Source organism: Anguilla rostrata, chromosome 6 (genome assembly GCF_018555375.3).
Source record: "Anguilla rostrata isolate EN2019 chromosome 6, ASM1855537v3, whole genome shotgun sequence".
Lineage (NCBI taxonomy): Eukaryota > Metazoa > Chordata > Actinopteri > Anguilliformes > Anguillidae > Anguilla > Anguilla rostrata.
In genome coordinates, this window is record NC_057938.1 from 47,211,997 (window position 1) to 47,225,523 (window position 13,527).

Sequence of the window (13,527 nt, forward strand, 5' to 3'; positions counted from 1 at the left end):
TGCTTTTGCATATTATATAATTGTTACCTTTCTTCCAAGCTATGTATATGACACAGTGCAAAGAAGAAAAATATTTTCAGCTTGTGATAGATTCCAGTCCTGTTACCATTACAGAGATCATGTGACAGCAGTGGTCAAAATCTATTGAGCTTCTTGTCGCTACAGAACACCTCTTGTAATGATTGATGGCACCCTGACAGCACGGCGCTACATTAAAATCTTGGGCACTTATTGGCCCTTCCACGGGCTCATCCTGAGGTGACAGCATTCCAGAGGGGCAGCACACATCGAGATGCTGCTCATATAACAATGGCCTTCTAGAAAGACAGGGATTTGACAGTTATGACATACATGCCACACTCACAATAATGAAGTATGAATAAAAGCCAAATACTTTATTTCTTAACAGTTGGTCATGGTTCACTTATTATTAGTTAACCTCCCCATCAATACCTTTGTCTGGGCATGTGGCTCGTTAGATGAACACCCTGTACTCTGTAATTTTATTTAATCTTTTTAGTATCATGATACATTCATGTGGTGAGCTGGTGATATGGTCATCTATGGTACAGAGTCTAATGACGAACAGACCCTGCTCAGACTCCAGGAGAGCAGCAACAGGACAGGAAAATCAGATGATAGCATTTTGCAAACCGCTGCATAATGTGTGCTGTAGACATGGTCCTACAGCATGCCAGGTTAGCCTAGCTGCGCCCCGAGCCTTTGTGTCTAGGTTTGGCATGGAAATAATGACTGGCCTGTCAACTCCTGACAGGTTAAGGTCCGTTGTTTATGCTGCCGCAACCAGGGGGCCAGTTACGCCAGCTGAGAGTATGCCTGTCTTAGTTTGACTTTCAATGTAGCGACTGAGCTTTGAACTTGACACATTTACGCTTGCTGCAGCGACTGTATTTACTGTTACGTCTGGGCATAGATTCGACGCCAGATTGTTTGTCCATTATAGTGCCAGGCCACCCACTTTTGAACCCATTCATTTCAAGAATTTGTGGAAATTGTACAAAGTGCAGTAGCATGCGAACGGAGCACAGGTGTATGGTATGGCCTGTCAACTATCAACACACAGTCAGTGTGTGCTTTTGTTTGCTCATTAGCTATATTAGCAAATGCTAGCTTTTTAAACTCTAAACCCCGGAAGTTAACAGCTTGGTTTGATGCTTGTGAACATAAAAAGTTAGATGGAAGATTACACACATTACCAGCACCTGAACTTGTGATCAGACTAACTTTCAATCGGCAAAGGTATACGGTTGCAAATCCAGATGAAGGAATTTGGCACTATGTATAGCTCAGCTGGTACAGCCAGCCTATAGCATTTATCATACACTGTGAAAATGTGAAGATGTTGTGACTCTGTTCCAAAATTGAGGCCTGCTTGGCTCAAAGTGACTGTGTGTGGCTGTAACCTTGTGCCAGTGTGGATTCTGGCAGTGATTGCCCCAGATAACCCCACTGAAGGACAGTGTGTTCAGTTTGCTCTGTATCCAATGTATCAATAGCTGTGTTGTCCTCTTCACATTTTCCTTCTTGATTTTAATCAGGCTTGACAGTCAGTAGGTTGCTTCACCTCATTACCGGTATGAAACCTCCCCTCTGATGAATTAGGTGGTGTTGCTTATGCAATAGATAAAGTCACTGAAGAATGTCATTGTCTGTCACGAATGATCTATTTGCCAGATTGGTGCCAAAAACATTTAACCTGCACATTCATAATATACATCCGCTATCATTCTTAATGCATACATACGGTAAGTTATGTTCTGAACCAAACTAAAAAGCTATGATTTCAGTTCAGTTCAGTTTACATCAAGAAAGGTTTATATGAAAGATAAAAAATGTGGAAGGTTGTTTTTTTATAACGCAGATCATGTTCATTGCTGGAGGGTACAATAAAAAATATTGAAATGCTGCACGGTCTAATAAAATTGGTCACAGTTTCGCTGAAAGCAATCGAAGACATGCTTCGTACTAGATATTTCAAACAGAGATGATTTATACAGATCACAAAAAAGAAAGATATGGGTCGAGCTTTGCAGATACCCGTATCCAGATCAACCTCCACAGCTATCTGTTTTTGTACTGAAGTAATTCAGGTTAAGTACCTGACTGAAGAGTACAACTACTACATCCGAACAGAAAAAATGAAATGTTTCCTCTCAGTTAAAGCCCAACCCTCTAACCACTGCACTATGATGCTGCCCCTGAAAATGTATATAGAGCTGCTTGGCCTGGATGCTGTACTAGATAGATTTCATCTTCTCGAAAAGGTTGCCATTTAATCAAAAAGTGTCACATTAATTCTGACAAATTCAAGCAATCCAAATTTCTAATAACGCTGTCGTATTTATATTCTGTATCTTAGAGCCACCGCTTTTAAAATGAATTCCAGTAATAACCTTTTGATGTTTCAATGCGTAATATTAAAACCTGCTTATCCTTCTTGTGCAAACACACATTATTAGACAATATAAAATATTCTTTGTAATTAATAGAAATGAAACACCTTAAAATTCAAAGCGCAGTCTTAATCACTATGACACAACATTTAGGTAATTTATTCAATCTAATGTTGACCTTCATTTTTATGAGATGCTGTATTTTAAATCACATTTAACCCATTAGCTGCATATTCTTGCCATTTTTTTCTACCTCTATATAAAGTATACTTCTCACCAAGAAAAAGGCATTGATTAACACACTGGTAGAAACAATACTGGATATTTGGATTAGCGTGTTCCCCAGCCACAAAGCTTCTCCACCCTAGCTCCCCAGGGGTGGAACTAACTCCCCATTCCTCTAAAAACCATTCAGCCACTGCTCATTTTCCACCGTGGTCTGACGACACATCTCTTCAGACTGTTCCATGTCTAACTCTAACACTAGTCTTCTGCAGGGTTACCCCAAAATTACTGTAGTTTCACTCTCATGTATCACTTGATCTTCAAGCGCTTCCATGTTGCACTTGAATCTTAATCTAGCATGTTCATGCTTCACTTGTATCTTCATCTTGATGGTATACTGTAGCTCTATCATATCTCTATCTATGATTTGCCATAACTTTACTGACTTAGCCTATGCTTACCAAGTGAACTAAATTTGATGTTCTTGGCCATGGATATCTGAAACTTAATGAGAATTGCATCTTATCTGTACTTGTTTGTTGTTCCAAAGACCTTCAGTATGCACTTATTGTATGTCTCTTTGGATAAAGGCCAAATAAAGTGTAATGTAATGATTCGTAGAGTGTTTGTTAGGTTGGTGATTTTATTAATGGATTAGTTTATTTACTGAGTTAAATATTGTATTTGATTAATTTATCAACTGTATCATTGCTTTGCAGAAGCTAAGCTCCTGAAGGAATCAAAGCCTAAGCTCAAAGAAACAGGTGCATTTTTTTAACTATCTATGATTTATATATGTTAATGTAACAAATTATTTTCTGAAATAATGGACATATAATGAATATCAGCATAAAATTGTTGCCCTAGGCAGTCTGCAGATATAAATTATTTTTTTTACCTTAATTTGCAAATCAAATAATATCAAATCACCAAGTTACAGATGAGTGAGAAGTTCATGCTGAGAATGTCACTATAAGTTGTTAGTAAGGAGCCAGGAATCCATGGTGAGAATGAAGCTATAAGAGGTTATTGATGTCTGACAGGTTCACAAGGAAACTGTTGCTGTAACATTTTTCTTATGCAATCGAAGTTCATGATGGGAGTTTTGATTGATAGCTATTGTCAGTTCACTGAGTGAGATCTGATTAGGTTTAACAGACCCATGCATATGCTTTGCCTGCATGCAGAATATAAGAAAGTACTTTGTCAGAACGATAGACAACTAGTACATTTAGACTATTATTTTTCTTTAAGGTTTTCAGAAAGTTGATTTATTTAGGTTTCTTTTGGTTTACATCAGATGGAAACCTAACCAGTCTTAAACTAAATCTATTGTGGTATTTAAACATAATGTTTTTTCAAGTCACAAAAAAGTCTGAGAAAGTCCTTAAATCTTTATAATATATGGTATTGTTTAAGTGTGCATAGTGCAGCAAACATTGTACAGGAAAAAGTATTCAACAAGTTCTAAATTATGGTACTGTTTTAAATAAGTAACAGCCTGTTTCTCTTGCAGGTAAACCTGAAAAAGTAGAGAAGAAAGAAGGTAACTATCGATATGCACTTACTTAATTGACAAATCCGGCAAAAAAAACCAAAAAAAACTTTTTCCACCACAAATTGTGAATATCGCAACATTTTTTTCAGTGGGTGGGGTTAGCTGTGTACAATGTCCTTCACTAAATCGTCAAAACCAGTGAAATCCTTTCTACTTGTAATATGTAAATGATACTCTAGCCACTTTAGTGTGAGCTAAGTTGGAAATGCCTAAGCATTGTGCCTTCTGTGGATACAGAAAAACCAATACACTTCTTTTTCTTTTCCAAAAAATGAAGAGACTCATAAGAAACGGGTTTAATTTTAGGAGGCCCTCAGGCACAATAATATTGCAATAACCCCAACAATAATTTTATATTTGTAGTGCCCATTCTCACAAGGAGTACTTCACCAACTATCTACAAAAATAATGCAACTTGTCTAAAAAGCCAGCGCTGGTGCATCGCACAGTGCCTCCCTCCCTTCACCTACCTCCCAACTGTTGCTACAAGTGACACTCCCAAATGGTGTCGCAGAACAGATGGGTCGGCGAGGAGGCCTACCCCTAGCAAGTGATAATTAAATAGCTTTCAAGCTTTTATATGTGGAATCAGAGCCCTTTATTGGGGTGTATTGTCCAGAGTTTGAGACTGCTGTCAAATCTAATATTAGTGTACAGAAGCTCAGTGTTACAACCTTATTACACATTGATTCATCTGCAGGCTTAACTGTACAATGGTAAAGCCTCTCTTATGTTGCTTTCTTCCATGTTGTCTGGTAGTCTGATCCTCTAACCTAGCTACGAGGAATGGTTTACATATGATGTGTCATATGCATATGGATATTGATTAGTTCAGAATACACACCCACCCTGTTCTTATCTGCTGAGCAGATCACGATAATCTACTATTACAAAATGAATGGTTATAATTTCGTTAAAAACCTGAAAGAAATATTAAGAAGACAATCAATTGTCATGTCTGGGGAAAATAACCACAACTTAAATTCGGTTTTCTGAAACTTTAACATATATGATCACAGATCCAAATGTGATATAGTGGTTTAATCCTGTCCAGCATATGGTATTTTGTTGGCTGCAATAATAATAAAAAATAATGTACAATGATAATAATGTATGATTGCTGACCTAGCCTGTTGATTGACATTAACAGTTATTAAAAGGCCAATATCATTAAAACATTCATTATTTTATATTTGATGCTTACCTCTTCATCTGAGTATGTGATGAAATGTATATTCTTCCTCGTAGGCAAGAAATTATTAGAAGCGAAGAAAGAAGGTATGATCTTAATCAAGTTCATTTTAATCTATGATAATTGCATTTGAAGCTACCTTTTTGAAATTACTGTTAAGTATTTGATCATCATTCAGCAATTCATTTGACAAGATTTATTTTAAATAAGCCTTGACTTATCTCATTACCTCTGCATCTCTATATTCCAGTTAAAATCAAAGAGAAGGTTTTATTGAAAGATAAGGAAGGTATGGAATTAATACTGCATGGAACACATAATTGTTGTGTGATGTTATGTTATTATATTAAACACTTGTATTACCTGCGTTATGTTTGCGTACTTTACAGTAAAGCCAGCGAAAAAGGCCGAAGTAAAAGAAGGTATGTATGACCCAGAATTAATAGCACTACTTTAAAGAGGCTCTTTGTCAGTAACTTCCTTCTGTTGGTGCTTTGTCTTTAACTCAGGCTAAAGCAAGTGCCACATTTTTAAATCTAAAGTATCTATAATACAGTGTTCGCTGAAATGAACAGAAAAGACATACAGTACTGGAACAACATGGTAAACAGACTGCATTTATATAGCGCTTTTATCCAAAGCGCTTTACAATTGATGCCTCTCATTCACCAGAGCAGTTAGGGGTTAGGTGTCTTGCTCAAGGACACTTTCACACGCCCAGGGCGGGGTTTGAACCGGCAACCCTCCGACTGCCAGACAATCGGTCTTACCTCCTGAGCTATGTCGCCCCATTCTTTCTAAAATGAAAACCCATTGCTTTCAATGTTTTTATCACAAGGGACACATTTAAAATGTGATTGATTGGTAATTTAAATTGTGTTCTTCAATTCCATTGTTTGCATCATGCACACCTTGAAGCTAATTTCTACACTGTAGGCCCCATAACTGTTCCAGATTAGGCCTCTTCAACACTGCACAGCTTCAGATAAGACTATGGTACCCAAATAATGAAAAGAGATACATATTCAATAATCAGCAATGAATAAATGGTTTATCTCCACTTGACAATCAGGAACAGAAAAGTTAAGGACAAAAATATTGTAATTTAATAGATTTATTAAAATCTCCTTCATCAGTCAATATATTGTGCACTTTCGTACAATGACTGTGATGTGATAACAGATTAACATTAAAAGTTAACCCAGCCCAGTATTAATTTTATCATTATTGTTTTTTGTTGTTTCCTGCACACCGAGCATTTGATTTTGTTAGTGATTTCTATGTAGCTCAATACCAATGTCAGCTCTGTAATGTATTCATTTGTGCCTTCATAACTCGTTGGAATCTTTAAACACATTGACCGATAAAAATCTTTCCTTAGATATTTTCTGTAATGAACACACAGTAAAGTGAAAGCTGAGATAACTCCAGCGAAAGGTTTAACTGAATCCGGGGAAGGTCACATCTGCACCATTATTGGCTGTCTTGGAAGAACCTATAATAATTCATTTCTGACAGCTGCAAAGATGAAAGGGTCCCATTATGTACACTTGCTCAGTCTGGACATTTATGTTTCTTCAGCTTCAGAATAAATACTGATCTGGACTTTATATTTATGTAAGGTGAAATGTTATTTTTAATTATAGATTTGAGTTTAATTATAGTGGAGATGAGAAGTGTAGTTTTCTTGGAATGTTTTTTCTCCAAGCTACTAAGTCAGTGTTCTAGAACCCTATTGCTTTCAATTACAAGTAGTAATTCTTACATCAGCATTAGAATGTTCAACTTAGAATGTTCTAATCACACATTTGTGATCTCACTCCTTAAATGGATAAGGAATAGTTTTACTTGAAGCACAAGCTATTTACAGAGTAATAAACACAGTAGTGAATGTTGCTTTGTCTTACTTTTCTTAACAAGGGACTGAATAACAAGCTTAATTATTTAATTACAGATAGCAAGGAACAGCACATAGGTAAAGGTCCTCTCTTCCAGCAAAATAATGGCTTCAATAGCGAAACATCACATGACTTGATAAAAATACATTTCAATAACTAAATATTTAAAAGGTTTATTTGAATGTGAATGCCCATTCATAAAATAGTATTTTCCAATGCACTGAAGACTTAAATAGAGACCTTTGGAAAAATGATTAATGTCTGATCATCCTTCAATCTCATCCTCAGTGCCATTCAACCATTGCTTCCTTTCACATGTATTTTGCACTCTGATGTGCATAAGAAATAAAGAAATAATGCATACCTAAAAAGTAAATCAGAAGAACATAATATGTGCTGGATATGGATTCCCACATGGCATCAGTACCGAAACCTTCCCCGGTGATTTAATTAGGCTGATGTGTCCAAGTACTCAGTTATTCTTCAGGTTATCAAATCACAAACTGCTTTTAGGTAACTTTTTTATGTGCGCAGAGGAATTGATGCATTTTCTGTGCTCAAATACGTGTCCGAAATCGAGCGATCGTGAGCGTAATTAGGCAGTGGAAAGCACAGGGCTGAACAAAAGCATCCTTTCCTTTCTTTCCTGTTGTCCAAGATCAAATAGTGTCTTGCAACACTGCCCCCTGCTGTCCAATAGTTGTTGCTTTGTAGATCGGGCAGGAATTAAATCAAGTCATTTTTTCAGCCCTGGCACAGAACTCAGAATGAATTCTGGACTTTCTTTTAGCAATAATTGGGATTTAAAATATTTGATTATAATAAATGCGGGCCAGATTTTATGTGCCAATTAATGTATTAATGCATACGCTTGGTAAACATATTGCTCAAAATGCAAAGCGATCCATCACCCTAAAGCTTTTAAGCTGCTCTGGCTGATGTAATGGGATGAAATATGATGTTTTCAAAATGTTTTATGTTGATGAAATATTTACCATTATTGAGTGCATTGAATTTATTGAACTATGTATTTCAAGTATAAATATCTTTTTTGCATCAATCTCCAAAACAAACTACATATGCATAAAAATTGATAAATAAATTGATAAATACACAACCTCTCTAAAGCTTTATAGAAATTTTGTAAAAATGTACATATAATGGCACATTGATTCTGACATGTACGCAGATCTGTAATTTTCCTGTTGAAATCCATAAATCATAAATGTGTGAATAACAACAGTCAAGGCCTTCAGTATTATGAATGCTTTTGAACTGACACAGCTTTTGTTCTGAATTCATAGTTCGACTTTCTGCAGTGAAAACCAAGGGTAAGAACATATACGATGTACCCATCCAATCAATGAATGAGGTGTCTGTATTGTTGTAGCCCTGAAGCTGCTACTTGAGTTACATAGTAACGTACAGTAAATATCCAGCTCTATGACTGGATGAGATTCGAGTCAGCCTTGTGAAAAAAAAAAAAAAAAAAAGCTTTCTGTGCAACTGCATGATGCTAATAAATGTGATTTATTTGTATTATTATTGGCCTTATGTGCATGTACTGTATATATTGATTATCCCTTTGCCCATGCACTTCTATAAATGTTAAAAGGGAAATATATTGTCAGTACATGTTGATGAACAGAAGAGAAAAACGATTTTCAAAGAAAGATCACTTGTCAAGGAAACTATAAATGGTTCACATCATTGCAATGGGGTGATTATATCATGACCAGTTCTGTCATACATTCAATATAGTTTTTGTGTGTGATGACTAGGCCTCTTGTTCAGGAGCCTTTTGTTTCTAAATGTTTTCTAATTATTTCTTTCAGCAAAAGCTGTGACTGCAAAGACAAAAGGTACTGCATGCTATGGTAGAATGCCTCTTTGAAAAAAACTGATTCAAATCAGAAAGGTCAAAAGATCTGCATAATTTTAATCTAACCTTATTTTTGGTCGCATGACAGATTTATTATCAAGGACTGAAAAAAAATAAGCAGCAATTTTTAAATGTATTTTTGGACAATCTGTGAATTTGAATTTTTGTGAACAGACCTTTGTGTCCAAACATAAAAGAATTTGAAACTTTAAATGTCATTGACAGCTCGAAAGCTTAGCCTGGGTGGCAATTAATCCATCAACTACTTCATTTTAGACATGCGTCTTCTAATGTTCTCTGTCACACTGACAGCGATGGAAGACATTTTACAACAGCAGTGCTACTCGTATGGTTTTGCAGTGATGTAAATCAAGGAGAGTAGTTTGAAGTAAAGTGTAGATTTTGTTTAAGTTACATACACATAGTAAGTACAATTAAGTATCACAAGTATCACATTGTAATGGAAAGATTTTCCAACATGGCATCTCATAAGAATAGTAACAAATTAAATAGCATGTGTCTAGTTGTTAAGTCATTCCATGTTATATAAATGGACGGAGTACAATTTTTTTTGAATGAGTACATACTGTCCCTATTGGACTTATGTGAAGTCTGCTAGAGATGAGTACCACTGGAAATTGCATTGTACTGTTTTTGGAAATATGTAAATATGCAATTAATGAATTTGTGGCCAATCTGTTGTCTCATTTTTGTTTTTGCCTCACTCTACAGCTAAAAGAAAAGTTGCTAAAAGTGAAAGTATGTGTCATGAGACTGTTAGATTAGCCTGCTGAATTAGATATATACTGCTCATAGCTGCAGCTATTTAAAGGCTTCACTAAACATTCCTTAAAATCGCTGCTTTAATATTAGCAAGGCCGAAAAGATAACATTGTTAAAAACCCAGATATAAAGAGTTTGCATCAGGATTGTTTAAAAAACTCATTTAAATTTTAGTTCACAATGCAGCAGTCCAGCCAATCAGATGTATTACGCTTACACAGCATGATAAGCCCATAACAGTAACTGATTTATGGCACATGAATTATATTGTCGTCATGGATCATTTTCCATTTTATTTAGTGTGAAAAATATGGTGCCTCCAAGTGAATGGTTTCAGAGTTTCCTCAATTTGAGTTTTATGTATTTTTGGATGGGCTTACACTAAAGAAAGAAAAAAGAATGAAAAAACATCATTCTGGAGTAGTCAGCATTTCACGGCTTTGCTAATTGCTAAATGCATTGTGGTAGAACTGTTGCCTTAAATATTTAGTGCGCTTGACTTTCACGATGTTAGTGACCAAACTCATCAAGAGCCCAATGTATGTTATTTTGTCACGTAAGCAATGTGAAAGTTTAGGGCTGTAACTGGCTCATACTATTTATGTGTAGTGATTGCTCTCTGCCGACTGACCATCAGCAAACAGCATATACTTCCCCACAAGATAATTACCAAAAGTTTCAATTTGGTCAGTTATTTGTGGAAGGATTTTTTTATGTATGTGATGAATTTATGTTTAGAGGCAGATGTTTCAAAGAAACCACGTGAAGAAATCACAAAAAAGGCCCATGCTTTACTGAAAAAGAAAGGTACACATTAAATCTTCTTATGTGCAATACATGTTTAATTTATCAATCATTTCATTTGTTTTATATACCATTTTAAGATCCAGATATTCTGTTTCAGAGATCTCTAAAAAGTCATATTTAATAAATGAAATTAATATGATTTTGTATTCATGCATGATGTTATAAATTGATTATGGCTAAATGAGTCTTGTTCCTAGTGTGCTTTTAGCCACCACTGGAGGCACTGCTGGCGGTGATATCCTCCTAAGGCCCAGTGTCCCCTGCAGGACCCCTGAGCCTCTGGTCTTAATCTCACAAACCATATTTTCGACCACGCTGAAACTCAATGGACAATCAACAAAAATAAATAACATTTATATATTTTTTAATTTCACTGCAATTTATTTTTATTTTGTCATTCAAGACTTTTATAATGTATATAAATAAATAAATAAATAAATAAATAAATAAATAAAAGTTTTTTTCAGCTGGGTCTCAAAAGGATAAAGGCAAATTGTGTGCTTGTGTGTCCGCTTTAAACAGGATTTAAGTGTGTCATTAAGATCTGACAGCGCAATATCAGACGGTATTTTCAATTTAATACTGTCAGTTCAATTTTTCTCTAAGTGGAACTGAAACGTTGCCTTTTGTATCCTTCACTGAGATGATCCCACTCTGCTCGCTTAAAATTACCTTGAAGATACGTATTATGGGAAATGTAGTTTATCTTAAACTACACATTTTTGGCCTTAAGAGGTAGTTGGAGGTGACTGTTTCAAAGAAAACCCACAGGTAAAAATGCTTGTGTGGCTTTTGAGAAAATAGCAACAGTGTTGCTGTAAAAAAAGAAAAAAGAAAATCATACAATTCTGAAAACAAGCTAAATATTTCTAAAGCTTTAAACTGTAGATTAATCGATCTAAGCACTGCAAGAGAAATTAATTTGCTTCTGAAGCTTACTTCTCTTGAAGTATCCTTCACCAGTGCCCCTCTCGATGATGAATATAAGGCCAATCTCTTTTGAACTTTCGATTTAATTAAATTGCTTTTACTGACTTGCCACCTTGGATTTTTTTCTTTCTTAGAACCAGAAGCTCATAAAAGGGTGCCTGTTGAAGAAAAACCCAAGAAAAAAGGTACTGTGCATTTCAACAAACTTCTTTTTTTTTCCTTTTATTTTTTATTTTAGGTTCATTCACAAGAGAAAGTCACAAATGGTGAACCTGCATTTCTCATAAAATGTGTTTCTTATACAAATACTGTACATATAACACTTCCTAAAGATAGAGGCTTTAACCTATGTCAGGATACTGTGATTGTATTACAAATTGTTCTTAAATAAGAATTTCTTTAATGGAAAATGTTCCTAATAGCTCAAAGCCGGTCTAGGTGCAAGTCAGCGAGGAAGTTGCTGGAAGCTACCTTAATATACAGTGTCCAGTCAAACGCTTAGATACAATCAGGCCCCTGTTAGCTGACCTCCTCCCGCTCATGTTATTTTGTTATTATAAACCAGCTTACATATTTACTGGTCAGCAAGGTGTTTTACTTACGAAATCAGTCTTTTAAAAAAAATAAAATTCTGCACCATCTGGGCTAACGTTCTCTTTTCCTTCATTTTTCAGAACCTGAAGTTACAAAAAAGGAACATGCAGAACTACTTAAAAAGAAAGGTATACTTCTGAAAATGATTTAATTGAATGGCTAATTTCATTTGATTATTAAAGTTGAGTGATTGTTTTAATTCATTATTTATTTGTCATAATTTTTTTTTAAACATGAAAATAAAACATATTTTGAGGTAGGCTTGATTCTTACGTTGGAAAGGAATTATTTAGCTTGTAATAGATTCATTCAGATTTTTAAATTCCAAAGTATATACGTACGTATTGGGGGAAAATGTATATTCAAATTTGAAGTTAGCCTCAGAAAACTTTGTTATAATTCCAAAGTTGCACTGTTTTGGTTACAGAAAACTCATGGACTTGATTTAGTGCAGGATCTAATAAATGATTGTATTAACAAAAATATGTGCAATGTGTCTACCAATAATCAACATTTAATCCAAAAGTGTTCCTTTAATGACTGCATATTTTCAGCCCCAGAAGCTGTTAAAAAGGTGCATGTGGATTCACCTAAAAAGAAAGGTAAATTGATGAATAAATTGCTCATTTTCATACATGACATGTAGTGATGTATTCAGAATACTAAAGTTTTTTAGAAGTTTTAGAGACCATTCCAATGGTCCGTGCCACTAATTGCTTCTTGCCCGGGACTAATAAACTTAATTCCTTACATAAAATAATGCTTGTCAGTCACTGATATGCAGAAAATGTTAAACAAAACACATTGTCGTTAGATTGACGGAACTTTAGCCGAGTTATGCATTATTAAAACTGTCGTGCTTCCTTCATAAAATAGCATGCATTGTACTGGCACTGTGATAATGAAGAATGGCTCTGACTAATTACTGGTTGTCTCCTTTCACTTAAAGCTTGCAAAGAAAGGTGCTTTTTAGACATCCATTGACTGAAGCAAAAAAAAAAAAAAGAGAACAGTTTAATACAGACTGTTGTGGTTGTGTGTGCATTACTGAATGCTGAAGCATGAATATAATTTTTTTTTTTTTTTTTTGGAATCAGAGGTTCCTAAAAAAGTGAAGACAGAACCAGCAAAAAAAGAAGGTATTTTTGTTACATAATTATATTACCACAGGAAATATATCATACATGGTAGAAAAATTGCATTGTTTACAAAAGTTTGTTTCCAAAATTTCAAATTTCAAATGA

At 35.1% G+C, this 13,527-nt stretch overlaps 1 protein-coding gene across 1 annotated transcript in view; it reads left to right on the forward strand.

Moving 5' to 3' along the window:
• LOC135258049 (triadin-like) overlaps positions 1-13,439 on the forward strand; it is a 51,407-nt gene extending 37,968 nt beyond the window's left edge. The window contains exons 15-27 of the mRNA XM_064341246.1: positions 3,359-3,403; positions 4,156-4,185; positions 5,446-5,475; positions 5,640-5,678; positions 5,779-5,811; positions 8,592-8,618; positions 9,123-9,149; positions 9,902-9,928; positions 10,691-10,759; positions 11,824-11,874; positions 12,364-12,411; positions 12,838-12,885; positions 13,381-13,439. Coding sequence (XP_064197316.1) covers positions 3,359-3,403; positions 4,156-4,185; positions 5,446-5,475; positions 5,640-5,678; positions 5,779-5,811; positions 8,592-8,618; positions 9,123-9,149; positions 9,902-9,928; positions 10,691-10,759; positions 11,824-11,874; positions 12,364-12,411; positions 12,838-12,885; positions 13,381-13,439 — 533 coding nt within the window. The remainder of the gene's footprint in view (positions 1-3,358; positions 3,404-4,155; positions 4,186-5,445; positions 5,476-5,639; positions 5,679-5,778; positions 5,812-8,591; positions 8,619-9,122; positions 9,150-9,901; positions 9,929-10,690; positions 10,760-11,823; positions 11,875-12,363; positions 12,412-12,837; positions 12,886-13,380) is intronic.
• The last annotated feature ends 88 nt before the right edge of the window (positions 13,440-13,527 follow it).